Source organism: Leptodactylus fuscus, chromosome 5 (genome assembly GCF_031893055.1).
Source record: "Leptodactylus fuscus isolate aLepFus1 chromosome 5, aLepFus1.hap2, whole genome shotgun sequence".
Classification (NCBI taxonomy): Eukaryota; Metazoa; Chordata; class Amphibia; order Anura; family Leptodactylidae; genus Leptodactylus; species Leptodactylus fuscus.
Window position 1 is genome coordinate 219,634,554 of NC_134269.1, and position 15,055 is coordinate 219,649,608.

At 46.2% G+C, this 15,055-nt stretch overlaps 1 protein-coding gene across 1 annotated transcript in view; it reads right to left on the bottom strand.

Annotated features, from left to right (window-relative positions):
* Nucleotides 1–4,090: 4,090 nt before the first annotated feature.
* The window catches only part of LOC142204631 (uncharacterized), a 46,210-nt gene continuing 35,245 nt past the window's right edge, over nt 4,091–15,055 (bottom strand). The window contains exons 16-29 of the mRNA XM_075275938.1: nt 12,038–12,343; nt 11,729–11,860; nt 11,404–11,504; nt 10,838–10,947; nt 10,579–10,711; nt 9,298–9,432; nt 9,105–9,208; nt 8,903–9,027; nt 8,532–8,644; nt 8,191–8,322; nt 5,151–5,253; nt 4,862–4,962; nt 4,611–4,778; nt 4,091–4,431 (exon numbers count right to left, since the gene is read on the bottom strand). Coding sequence (XP_075132039.1) covers nt 4,324–4,431; nt 4,611–4,778; nt 4,862–4,962; nt 5,151–5,253; nt 8,191–8,322; nt 8,532–8,644; nt 8,903–9,027; nt 9,105–9,208; nt 9,298–9,432; nt 10,579–10,711; nt 10,838–10,947; nt 11,404–11,504; nt 11,729–11,860; nt 12,038–12,343 — 1,871 coding nt within the window. The 3' untranslated portion in view covers nt 4,091–4,323. The remainder of the gene's footprint in view (nt 4,432–4,610; nt 4,779–4,861; nt 4,963–5,150; nt 5,254–8,190; nt 8,323–8,531; nt 8,645–8,902; nt 9,028–9,104; nt 9,209–9,297; nt 9,433–10,578; nt 10,712–10,837; nt 10,948–11,403; nt 11,505–11,728; nt 11,861–12,037; nt 12,344–15,055) is intronic.

The following is a 15,055-nucleotide window of genomic DNA, read 5'->3' on the forward strand; positions in this document are numbered from 1 at the left end:
GTCTTGGAGTTTTACCTATAGAATTTATTTTTCCCCCCACTGATGAGATCTTGTAAGGACCGAACAGTATTTTTTTATGTAGAAATGCTTTATTCTCAATGACGTGTCACAAGATATGCCGAGCAGAGATTTACATGTAGAATTCCATTCCTACTGATGAGATCTAGTAAGGCCCGAACAGTCTTTATAAAAGTGGAAAAGCAATATCAGTGATATGTCACAATATAGAAAATTTAGAGTATTCTTTGTATGCTGAATTGAAAATCCCATTCTTGCTGATGAGCTCCAGTAAGGACCAAACAGTCCTCTTCCAGATAGAAGTTGATCAGTATCATAGATCTTATACAGTGCTTAAATCCAAAGCCGTATTCACACTCATGAGCTTCAGTAATACATCCAGTAAAAAAAATCCATCCCTGCTGATGAGCTCTAGTAAGGACCGAACAGTCTTTTCGAGTTGGGAATGTCAATGACATGTCATGATTTGAGAATGCCATACTTGCTGATGAGCTCCAGTAAGGACCGAACAGTCTTTTCAAGGTGGGATTGTCAATGACATGTCACAATCTAAAGACATAGCAAACAGAGTATTCACTGTATATTGAATTCCATTCTGATTTGAGAATCTCATGCTTGCTGATGAGCTCCAGTAAAGACCGAACAGTCTTTTCAGGGTGGTAATGTATTGTCATCACAGATGTTATACAGTACTAACACCCAGAGCTAAGCGCATTAACTGTGCAATACTTTACATACTGAATCAAGAACCGTATTCACACTGCAGAGCTTTAGTAAGGGCCGAACATTGTTCTTGTGCGTCATTGATGTCCCCTGATACGAATCCCCGCCATTAAAGCATTATCTGTAAGGGCTACCATGGCAATGACAGTTCACAGAGGTATATTTTTCTGAGTAGGAGTGTATTGTTGTAGCGCTAGATATTTAACACAAGCGTCGTCCGTTCCTTTCCGTAGGGTTGTAGTTAGCCCGGGTCACCTATAGACTAGCCGAGAATTTTGTGCGTCTCAAGAGTGACTGTGGCTGTTTATGGAATTGCAACCAGTATCTTACGTGTATATTACCTTGTGTAAAACCTGATCTACTACTCCAGGATTAGAAACAGCGCCACCCCTGCCAACAGGTTGCGTCTGGTATTGCAGCACCGCTCATTTTAAGTGAAAGCAGCCATGTTTTCCCAATCCTGGAAACCCCTTTAATTTACATTGAACCCCATACCTGAGGGCCTTATAAAGAGTCTGTAGAGGAACGTCTGAAGGTTTCGGTAAACCAAGGTAGAATAAATAAAAGGTCCCCCAATTTAGAGGAAATCTCTTCTGATACCAATGCACAGACAATGTTTTTTAGCCAGTAGGTGTCGCTGCTTGTAGTCTTGTATACGGAGAAGTCTACTTTATATAGGTAAGAATTGCAAACAGTGACGCCTGCAGGCTGGAGGTGGTACTACCTGATATATTTTTTAGATGCAATAAATAATTATGTATTAAATTAATAAAAAGAAATAAAAAAAATATCTATTTTCATGACAAAACTCTATATAACAATCAGATACATGCCGTGGAGGCTTCTAGAGCAATCAGTGCAATATCCCTTTAACCATCCAATATTTGGCTTTTTTTTGCGGTATACATGCTATCGATCTATTATAGGAATGTCACCAGAAGTCCCAGCATGCCCTGGGAGACACATCAGTTTGCCATGTTTTACATTTAAAGTTGTTTTTAAGGTGATTTTTGTCCTTTAAGTGTCAAATTGTCCGGATTTCCCGGTGACTACCTTGGGGAGCGCGCTCCTGACTGCTGAATTACGGAATACAAGCGGCCATTACCCAAATCCAGAGACTCATCCGTGCTGGGGTGGAGGGGGGTGATGACGGCCTAAATGTGGACACGTGACCGAGCACCCAGACACCTGTAATATTTTGTAACTGATAAGAAGTGAATATTTTATCTGTTCTATAGAAATCTAGAAATAACATGAGATAATGTTACCTCTATGCACCGAGTCTGTCTTCTGTATCGGGGAGAGGGGGGGGATGCGGCTGTGCTTAAAGGGCGCTCGGGAGATCTAAGCCTGATCATTGAGATACGGTGTGATGAGCTGCTGTATCTAAGCCTGTCGTGTGTGATGAGTTGCTGTATCTAAGCCTGTTGTGTGTGATGAGCTGCTGTATCTAAGCCTGTTGTGTGTGATGAGCTGCTGTATCTAAGCCTGTCGTGTGTGATGAGCTGCTGTATCTAAGCCTGTCGTGTGTTATGAGTTGCTGTATCTAAGCCTGTTGTGTGTGATGAGTTGCTGTATCTAAGCCTGTCGTGTGTGATGAGTTGCTGTATCTAAGTCTGTCGTGTGTGATGAGCTGCTGTATCTAAGCCTGTCGTGTGTGATGAGTTGCTGTATCTAAGCCTGTTGTGTGTGATGAGTTGCTGTATCTAAGCCTGTCGTGTGTGATGAGTTGCTGTATCTAAGTCTGTCGTGTGTGATGAGCTGCTGTATCTAAGCCTGTTGTGTGTGATGAGCTGCTGTATCTAAGCCTGTCGTGTGTGATGAGCTGCTGTATCTAAGCCTGTTCATTGTGATACTGTGGAATCTAAGTCGGTCCTGTATGATTCTGTCTGCTGAGCTGCTGTACCTAAGCTTAGATACTCAATGGTGTATCTAAGCCCATAATGTGTGCTACTGTTTCTGAGCCCGTGTATCTAAGCCTATCGTATATGGAGGGGGGGGGGGCAGATATTATTCTGCTGGGTGACTCACAGGCTCTCGCTACCTCGCTGGATGATTCGTGACGTACACGATTTACTTTCCAGGTCACTTACGCAGTGAGCAGTGCGGTATATACTGATATATAGGACATTTGGGGAGAGCAAGGGGTGGCTACAAAGCCGGGGTCCTCCACAGATAGACCACCCACTTGTCTCAATGTCCCCTGACTAAACTTGACCCCACACTGCTATGTGCCAGAGCCCAAAACTAAGACCCCAGACCGAAACACCCTAAGTATATACAGACCCCAATAAATCCGCCCCCCCCCCCCTCTTAGCTAATGCAGACCTCAAAGCAGACTTAGGATAGGACCTGCAGAGGTCATGTGACCTTACATGTGCAGGTCCTACAAAGCATTGAGAGATTTACAATATCTGCATCAAGGGCTTGGGCCGGAGCAAACTGTGATGTATCGGCAATTGTATCAGACCACTGGGCACTATGGCCACCCACAGTAGTGCCAGGCCACTCTACTGCCACCAGACCATACCATGCCAGCTCTGCTGTGTGCCAGGCCACGCCTCCCAAACATAGGCCACTCCTCCACAACATAGGCCACACCTCTCCAACATAGGCCACTCCTCCACAACACAGGCCACACCTCTCCAACATAGGCCACTCCCCCACAACACCGGCCACGCCTCTTCAATACATTCCACTCCTCCACAACATAGGCCACTCCTCCCCAACACAGGCTACTCCTCCCAACACAGGCCACTCCTCCCCAACACAGGCCACTCCTCCCCAACACAGGCTACTCCTCCCAACACAGGCCACACCTCTCCAACATAGGACACTCCTCCACAACATAGGCCACTCCTCCACAATACAGGCTACTCCTCCCAACACAGGCCACACCTCTCCAACATAGGACACTCCTCCACAACATAGGCCACTCCTCCACAATACAGGCTACTCCTCCCAACACAGGCCACACCTCTCCAACATAGGACACTCCTCCACAACACAGGCCACTCCTCCCCAACACAGACCACACCTCTCCAACATAGGACACTCCTCCACAACATAGGCCACTCCTCCACAACACAGGCTACTCCTCCACAACACAGGCCACACCTCTCCAACATAGGACACTCCTCCACAACACAGGCCACTCCTCCACAACACAGGCCACACCTCTCCAACATAGGACACTCCTCCACAACACAGGCCACGCCTCTTCAATACATGCCATGCCTCCCCAACACAGGCCACGCCTCTCTAACATAGGCCACTCCCCAACTCTGTTATGTGCCCGCCCTCTCCTCCTTAGCCCCTCCCACAAATTATAATCCATATTCATCTCCATCTGTAACATTTATTTCTTCAATATTTATAGTACATGATACAGAAACTCCTGGACATATCAGGGGACACCATAAGGCACTCGGGTCGGTCCATCCTGGGCGCACGGGGGGGGGTTGTGGAACATTCCTCTAAGTGCAAGTTCTTTGACCCATTTGAGGAAGTTACCAGGAAGTGTTGTCAGAGGCCGGAATTCAAGGTAAAGCCATGAGGCTGTAGTATGTGAGGCGGAGGACGCTACACACCAGGGGTCTCCCGCACGGTCCCATCCAGGCTGAGTCGGGGGCGCAGTCCATTCTTCTGCATGACCCGCTGCACTTGCGGCTGCGTCATATTTCGGAAGCGCTGGAGGTGAAACAGACGGATCATTCTAGAAAGACTCAATTCACTACTTTACTGATCCTCCAGTTACATGCGGAGCTGCTGGTTCACTGGTGCAGTACGTCACATGACCCCAGGACTGTGAGTACAGCTTTGGATGTGATTGGAGTATGACTATAAGGTCACCTATATGATATACGGACCTGACTGACGGAGCCCGGCGAGGAGAGGAACAGATAGAGCATGTACCCGGGGATCAGCACCATGGAGGAGAGCGCCATGAGCCAGCCAATGCCCTGACCCCACGCCGGGTACACGTAGCGACCAAGGGTGAGCGGCGTCATCTCTACCACACTGAATATAAAGACACCCTATGGGGATATACAAGGAGGTTAGGACACAAGTGCCCCGTCACATGACCCAGGGGGGCAATTATTGGAAGGCGACTTCTCACCAAGCAGACGAAGGGGGTAAAATAGGCCCAGCAGAGCTTCCACCAGGAGCAGGGCTGGTACCCGATCATCTCCTCAATGTCCTGATAGAAACGCTCCACACCTGCCAGGGAGAATGCACAGAGATCACTATAACGCCCCCTACAGGCATGACAATGTCTCACCGGATGTCACTCAGCTTTCCCACTCTTCTGAATGGCAGCCCGTCATACTGCAATGTGGATGTATCATGACGGCCATATAAATAGATGATGATATGACCCCTGCCAGTCACATGACCGCGTCACTCACCGTAACACCAGGATATGGAGACCGTCTCAAAGAAGACCAAGAACAGGAGACACATGCCACTGGCCGAGTAGTAGTCAAAGAGCTTGAAGACGTAAATACCCCCCTGGAAAGAGGAAAAGGCCGAAATGAGGAGAGAACAGGAACCAGCGCCACCCCTGCCTACTGGTTGTCTGCGGTACTGCAGCTCTATTCACAACCTACAGTCATTGTACTGTGCCCAGGTATCCATGCTGAGATATGCCCCCTATGGCTCAGGTCACATGTGCTAGGGCATATACACCAGGGTACAGTATGCCAGGGTATATACACCAGGGTACAGTATGCCAGGGTATATACACCAGGGTGCGGTGTGCCAGGGTATATACACCAGGGTACAGTATGCCAGGGTATATACACCAGGGTACAGTATGCCAGGGTATATACACCAGGGTGCGGTGTGCCAGGGTATATACACCAGGGTGCGGTGTGCCAGGGTATATACACCAGGGTACAGTATGCCAGGGTATATACACCAGGGTGCGGTGTGCCAGGGCATATACACCAGGGTACAGTATGCCAGGGTATATACACCAGGGTGCGGTGTGCCAGGGTATATACACCAGAGTACAGTATGCCAGGGTATATACACCAGAGTACAGTATGCCAGGGTATATACACCAGGGTACAGTATGCCAGGGTATATACACCAGGGTACAGTATGCCAGGGTATATACACCAGGGTACAGTATGCCAGGGTATATACACCAGGGTGCGGTGTGCCAGGGTATATACACCAGGGTGCGGTATGCCAGGGTATATACACCAGGGTACAGTATGCCAGGGTATATACACCAGAGTACAGTATGCCAGGGTATATACACCAGGGTACAGTATGCCAGGGTATATACACCAGGGTACAGTATGCCAGGGTATATACACCAGGGTACAGTATGCCAGGGTATATACACCAGGGTGCGGTGTGCCAGGGTATATACACCAGGGTACAGTATGCCAGGGTATATACACCAGAGTACAGTATGCCAGGGTATATACACCAGGGTACAGTATGCCAGGGTATATACACCAGGGTGCGGTGTGCCAGGGTATATACACCAGGGTGCGGTATGCCAGGGTATATACACCAGGGTACAGTATGCCAGGGTATATACACCAGGGTACAGTATGCCAGGGTATATACACCAGGGTACAGTATGCCAGGGTATATACACCAGGGTGCGGTATGCCAGGGTATATACACCAGAGTACAGTATGCCAGGGTATATACACCAGGGTGCAGTATGCCAGGGTGTATACACCAGGGTACAGTATGCCAGGGTATATACACCAGGGTGCGGTGTGCCAGGGTATATACACCAGGGTACAGTATGCCAGGGTATATACACCAGGGTACAGTATGCCAGGGTATATACACCAGGGTGCGGTATGCCAGGGTATATACACCAGGGTACAGTATGCCAGGGTATATACACCAGAGTACAGTATGCCAGGGTATATACACCAGGGTACAGTATGCCAGGGTATATACACCAGGGTACAGTATGCCAGGGTATATACACCAGGGTACAGTATGCCAGGGTATATACACCAGGGTACAGTATGCCAGGGTATATACACCAGGGTACAGTATGCCAGGGTATATACACCAGGGTACAGTATGCCAGGGTATATACACCAGGGTACAGTATGCCAGGGTATATACACCAGGGTGCGGTGTGCCAGGGTATATACACCAGGGTACAGTATGCCAGGGTATATACACCAGGGTACAGTATGCCAGGGTATATACACCAGGGTACAGTATGCCAGGGTATATACACCAGGGTACAGTATGCCAGGGTATATACACCAGGGTACAGTATGCCAGGGTATATACACCAGGGTACAGTATGCCAGGGTATATACACCAGGGTACAGTATGCCAGGGTATATACACCAGGGTACAGTATGCCAGGGTATATACACCAGGGTGCGGTATGCCAGGGTATATACACCAGGGTACAGTATGCCAGGGTATATACACCAGAGTACAGTATGCCAGGGTATATACACCAGGGTGCGGTATGCCAGGGTATATACACCAGGGTACAGTATGCCAGGGTATATACACCAGGGTGCGGTATGCCAGGGTATATACACCAGGGTGCGGTATGCCAGGGTATATACACCAGGGTGCGGTATGCCAGGGTATATACACCAGGGTGCGGTATGCCAGGGTATATACACCAGGGTGCGGTATGCCAGGGTATATACACCAGGGTGCGGTATGCCAGGGTATATACACCAGGGTGCGGTATGCCAGGGTATATACACCAGGGTGCGGTATGCCAGGGTATATACACCAGGGTGCGGTATGCCAGGGTATATACACCAGGGTGCGTTATGCCAGGGTATATACACCAGGGTACAGTATGCCAGGGTATATACACCAGGGTGCGGTATGCCAGGGTATATACACCAGGGTGCGGTATGCCAGGGTATATACACCAGGGTGCGGTATGCCAGGGTATATACACCAGGGTGCGGTATGCCAGGGTATATACACCAGGGTGCGGTATGCCAGGGTATATACACCAGGGTGCGGTATGCCAGGGTATATACACCAGGGTGCGGTATGCCAGGGTATATACACCAGGGTGCGGTATGCCAGGGTATATACACCAGGGTGCGGTATGCCAGGGTATATACACCAGGGTGCGGTATGCCAGGGTATATACACCAGGGTGCGGTATGCCAGGGTATATACACCAGGGTGCGGTATGCCAGGGTATATACACCAGGGTGCGGTATGCCAGGGTATATACACCAGGGTGCGGTATGCCAGGGTATATACACCAGGGTGCGGTATGCCAGGGTATATACACCAGGGTGCGGTATGCCAGGGTATATACACCAGGGTGCGGTATGCCAGGGTATATACACCAGGGTGCGGTATGCCAGGGTATATACACCAGGGTGCGGTATGCCAGGGTATATACACCAGGGTGCGGTATGCCAGGGTATATACACCAGGGTGCGGTGTGACAGGCTCATCATTCTGTACCTGAGTGATGTTGGAGAAGCCGACGATGAAGGAGATGAAACAGACGACAGCGATGAAGATTTTCTTTCTGCTTCTTAGAAATTGCGGGTATTCGTCCACCAGGGCGGTGATGAAACCCTCCACGGTGCAAAACTGAAATACAGCAGCACAGAGGATGTCAGGAGAGGAGTCTGTGATAACAATGAGGCAGAAGGAAACAAGCTTGAGATATAAACAGGGTCCCCGGCAGCACAGAGTGTTTCAGGAGAGGGATGTATTGATCTTGTAGTGATACCGTAAGGGCAGGGCCTCCAGCAGCACAGAGGATTTCAGGAGAGGCGTGGACAGGACATTTTTCTTACCTGACTGTCCAGACCTAACATGACAAGCATGGAGAAGAAGAGGACGGACCAGACGGGAGACATTGGCAGCTGAGTGACCGCCTGTGGATATGCCAGGAACGCCAGCCCCGGTCCTGCGGAGACCATAAGATAATATCAGGGCACAGCGCACACCAGTACAGCTTTCCCAGACTCCTGAATGGCAAGTCCACCATTACCCTCGTTCCCTATTGCTGGGTAGGTTTGCCTTTCAGGGGTCTGGGAAAGCTGAGAGTTTTATCGGCGGCCATATTAGTTGTCACTCTTCATGCCCCGCCCCCTCGGGCCCTGCACTAAGTATAACACAATACGTCACTCGTGTCTTCCTGCAAGGTGATTGGCCGACTCCGCACCTGATGCCGCCAACTCCTGGATTGGCTTCTTGGTGATCTGTGACATGAACCCTACAATGGAGAAGATGACTAGTCCGGCAAACATGCTGGTGGTGGAGTTAATGCCGCACACGATGATGGAGTCTCTAGGAGAAGCAGAGCATGCTGGGAGTTGTAGTTCTGCAGCAGTTAGACCCCCTCCCCCATATGGGTAAATCCTCACCGGTAGACATTGTTGTGGAAGGAATTGTAACTGCCCAGAGCGATGAGAGACCCGAGGCCGAGGCCGTAGGAGAAGAAGATCTGCGTGGCCGCGTCCATCCAGACCTGGAGGAGAGAACGCCCGACATTACCTGATGGGGAACGCCCACTTTGGGGCACACGGACTCTGTTCTGTGGTCAGACATGGCGCTCACCTCGGACTCGGCGAGTTTGCTGAAGTCTGGGGTGATGTAGAAGCGGATGCCGTCCATGGCCCCGGGTAGGGTGATCCCCCGAAAGAACAAGATCACCAGCATGAAGTAGGGGTAGGTCGCTGAGAAGTAAACCACCTGGCGGGAGGAAGCACACGGATGTGATACACGTGTAATGTCCCGGTACTGCTCGTCCCATTCCCTTTAATAGTCCTTGCAGACCGAGATGGTATGGACATTTGCATATAAGGTAAAGAGTTTCCTCCCCCTTCATTCCTTCTATATATTACCAGAGCCAGCACACAGGGGGTCTATTAATGCGCCATCTTGTTTTTGTGAACTACACCTGCCTATACTTGCCATTGTAATTTGAGTTGCCAATGTGAAGGTGTGTCCATTATGATCAGGTGACCTTCAGGACCAATCAAGCTCCCTTGACTGGCCTGGAGGAGGAGGAGTTACAGCCCCCTCTAGGGGGGGTTGGGGACCTTTTGTCTTTGTTCTTTTTTTTGTGTTGAGCCATCGAACACATGTGGAGCTGAAAATGGCAGCCAAGCCTCAGAGCACTCCAAACAGAGATGTCTTTTCCTCTGTACTCAAGATTCTCCTCAGAGAGCGTTTTCCTCTGAAACTCCAAGCCTACAAGCACTAAAGTTGACGTACCTGTTTTATCCAAACATCTGGGACGTCTACACGTATCTCTCTATTCAAGTAAGTCTTTGGGACAAATCTATATTTAAGAAGCCCATAGCTAGTCGGGCAGAATTTGAGGGTCTCCCGCTCCTGACAATTCTAGTTGCTCTTCTACATACGTGTACCCAATTTGTTGAGGACTAACCCCCTGGATACAGGCCATCTTTACAAGTATATACAAGTTTAACTACCCAAACAACTACTGATTAAACTATCCAAAGCATTCCGGCTCCAAGCTCTATCACCTGCTAACTGGACACTACCTACAAAGATCGCTGTATTGTATGTGAAGAATTACTCCATATGTACATTTGTATTACTTTGTCCTGCTAGTAAAAGAGCAACGGCTACCCCCGAGACCTGATTGTCTGTTGTCATTGTCAGATATCACGTGGGGGTGGGTAGTCGGGGACATCAAAAAGGAGATTTTGTGCACATTTGGGACCCAGGGACCCCCTGAAATCCGGCCACATCTGATATATTACCCGTGATACCAGCCCTGGCCCTCCTGAGTGCTACACACGTACACACCAGGGCACACGCTAAGCCGCCCACAATGAGGCCTACACCGCGACCGCCTCCATACTGCACCTTGCCAGTCCACTCCACGCCTTTCCAGATAGAGAAGTAAACCATGACCCAGGACAGCGCCAGCGTACACGCCAGGGGCCAGCGAATGTTCCCCGGCTCTCCGAGTCCGCCCGTCACCTGATGCATGTTCCTCCTGCGCAGGAAACATAGAATATGTATGAGGGAAGGGTTAATAAAAATGGCTGCCTCCATCCTCCCCTGCCTGTGCCCCTACCACACCCCCGTGAGGTGGGCCACCCCGAATCTGGCTGTGACTTACTCCCAGAACTCGGTGACGGCGCTGGTGAGGTTGGAGGTGTCGTTCAGGGAGTAGTTGGAGAAGCATCGGTCCGTGTTCCAGCTGTTGTCACAACTCTGCCAGGGCAAGGTCTTCACCGAATAGGGGGAGAGGAAGGAAAAATGTGTCATATGATATGGGCAAAAATAAGTGAACCCCTTCCCCCAGAGAAGGGGCAACCAGTGCTCGGGCCTGGGCGGGGGGCTTTACCCCTCTAGCGCTGCGGCCTGGCATTGTGCAGGACATAAGACAGCTCTGCTCCGGCCGGGCTCCCATATTTCCTGCTGCTCTTCTTTTTGTTGTTGTGTCTTACCACCAGTGACCACCAGAGGGCACTCATGATACATGATCATTTGTATACTATTCAGGTCAGGATTAATGATACCACAAAGGGACTATTAGGGGGCAGCGATTGCCCTATGGATTGGGTACCCTCACCACATCACTAAGACGTTATCAAGGGCCAGGGACCCTCAAGAATGAGACCCCGCCCCCATTTAAAGGTGTACACACCCCTTAAAACCTGGAACATTTGATGTCGTACTCACCGAGGAGAAGGAATTGAAGAGATAATAAAGGGCCCAGGCGATGATGACAATGTAGTAAATGTTCAGCCAGAAGGACAGAACCACCGCGGCCATCCCGACCCCTGCACAGGACCAGAAACACTCAGCATTAAAGGGGTCCTCCGGATTACAGTTATAAAGCTAAAAAGGTCAACGTTCCCATCCCCCAACAACAGGCAGAGATCTCAAAGATGGTGACAACTTGGAACGTGAAGGAGATCAAAAAGAACCAAATCCTATCACTGAACCTATGAAAGTTCTGCCTGGACTAGATCAGTCGTGATAACGGATTTCTACGTCACTGTACCTTTAAACATGGGGGCCAGCTTCCACACCCCCAGGCCGCCCACGGACGTGAACTGACCCAGAGCCGTTTCCAGGAAGAACAACGGAATCCCAGCGAAGACCAAAGTCAGGAAATACGGGATGAGGAAGGCACCTGGCGAGACACCAAGACAACACGGATGGGCAGCTGATGCCATATTTAGGGACATTTATGTTGTCACCCAGCTTTCCCAGAATGAGATATAATTTAAAATTAATCGCCGGGATGTCCAAGGACTTAAAGGGACAGGCTCTGTATTATCATTGGTTCACCACTAAGCCCGCCTCTTACCTCCACCATTTTTTCCGCACAGGTACGGGAACCGCCACACATTGCCCAGCCCAATGGCGTAGCCCACGCAGGACAGTAAGAAGTCAAATCTCCCTTTCCAGGTGCCCCGGTCCTCGGAGCTGGCCTTCTTCTTCTTGGGGTCCACCGTTGAGGTGTGAGTCTCTATGGGTGCAGCCTGGCGCGCCTCACACGGGGAGTTCAGCTCCACAGAGTCACCGTCTGTCTTACCCATCCTGGAGTCGGGGGAAGGAAGGTCCAAGAAGGAGACGAAGAACGAGAGCCCGGGAGGGAGGAAGATGCCGAAAACTGAGGGAAGTATCAAGTGTTATCAGGGCTGGAAGGAAGACAAGAACCATAAGTGCCCTGGTGATGGAAATATAGAGAAATTATCTATCTATCTATCTATCTATCTATCTATCTATCTATCATCTATCTCCTATCTATCTATCTATCTATCTCCTATCTATCTATCTATCTATCTATCTATCTCCTATCTATCTATCATCTATCTCCTATCTATCTATCTATCTATCTATCTATCTATCTATCTATCTATCTCCTATCTATCTATCTCCTATCTATCTATCTATCTATCTATCTATCTATCTATCTATCTCCTATCTATCTATCTATCTATCTATCTATCTATCTATCTCCTATCTATCTATCTATCTATCTCCTATCTATCTATCTATCTATCTATCTATCTATCTATCTCCTATCTATCTATCTATCTATCTATCTCCTATCTATCTATCTATCTATCTATCTATCTATCTATCTATCTCCTATCTATCTATCTATCTATCTATCTCCTATCTATCTATCTATCTATCTATCTATCTCCTATCTATCTATCTATCTATCTATCTATCTCCTATCTATCTATCTCCTATCTATCTATCTATCTATCTATCTATCTCCTATCTATCTATCTATCTATCTATCTATCTATCTATCTATCTATCTCCTATCTATCTATCTATCTATCTCCTATCTATCTATCTCCTATCTATCTATCTATCTATCTATCTATCTATCTATCTATCTATCATCTATCTATCATCTATCTATCTATCTATCTATCTATCTCCTATCTATATATCTATCTATCTCCTATCTATCTATCTATCTATCTATCTATCTATCTCCTATCTATCTATCATCTATCTCCTATCTATCTATCTATCTATCTATCTATCTATCTATCTATCTATCTATCTCCTATCTATCTATCTATCTATCTATCTATCTCCTATCTATCTATCTCCTATCTATCTATCTATCTATCTATCTATCTATCTCCTATCTATCTATCTATCTATCTATCTATCTCCTATCTATCTATCTATCTAGCTATCTATCTATCTCCTATTTATCTATCTATCTATCTATCTATCTATCTATCTATCTATCTATCTATCTATCTCCTATCTATCTATCTATCTATCTATCTATCTATCATCTATCTATCTCCTATCTATCTATCTATCTATCTATCTATCTCCTATCTATATATCTATCTATCTCCTATCTATCTATCTATCTATCTATCTATCTATCTCCTATCTATCTATCTATCTATCTATCTATCTATCTATCTATCATCTATCTATCTATCTATCTATCTCTTATCTATCTATCTCCTATCTATCTATCTATCTATCTATCTATCTCCTATCTATCTATCTATCTATCTATCTATCTATCTATCTATCTATCATCTATCTATCATCTATCTATCTATCTATCTATCTATCTATCTATCTATCTCCTATCTATCTATCTATCTATCTATCTATCTATCTATCTATCATCTATCTATCTATCTATCTATCTCTTATCTATCTATCTCCTATCTATCTATCTATCTATCTATCTATCTATCTATCTCCTATCTATATATCTATCTATCTCCTATCTATCTATCTATCTATCTATCTCCTATCTATCTATCATCTATCTCCTATCTATCTATCTATCTATCTATCTCCTATCTATCTATCTATCTATCTCCTATCTATCTATCTATCTATCTATCTATCTATCTATCTCCTATCTATCTATCTATCTATCTATCTATCTATCTCCTATCTATCTATCTATCTATCTATCTATCTATCTATCTATCTCCTATCTATCTACCTATCTATCTATCTATCTATCTATCTATCATCTATCTATCTCCTATCTATCTATCTATCTATCTATCTATCTATCTATCTATCTCCTATCTATATATCTATCTATCTCCTATCTATCTATCTATCTCCTATCTATCTATCTATCTATCTATCTATCTTCTATCTATCTATCTATCTATCTATCTATCTATCTATCTCCTATCTATCTATCTATCTATCTATCTATCTCCTATCTATCTATCTATCTATCTATCTATCTATCTCCTATCTATCTATCTATCTATCTATCTATCTATCTATCTATCTCCTATCTATCTATCTATCTAGCTATCTATCTATCTCCTATCTATCTATCTATCTATCTATCTCCTATCTATCTATCTATCTATCTATCTATCTATCTATCTATCATCTATCTATCTCCTATCTATCTATCTATCTATCTATCTATCTCCTATCTATCTATCTATCTATCTATCTATCTATCTATCTCCTATCTATCTATCTATCTATCTATCTATCTATCTATCTCCTATCTATCTATCTATCTATCTATCTATCTATCTCCTATCTATCTATCTATCTATCTATCTATCTATCTCCTATCTATCTATCTATCTATCTATCTATCTATCTATCTATCTCCTATCTATCTATCTATCTATCTATCATCTATCTATCTCCTATCTATCTATCTATCTATCTATCTATCTATCTATCTCCTATCTATATATCTATCTATCTCCTATCTATCTATCTATCTATCTATCTATCTATCTATCTCCTATCTATCTATCTATCTATCTATCTATCATCTATCTATCTATCTATCTATCTCTTATCTATCTATCTCCTATCTATCTATCTATCTATC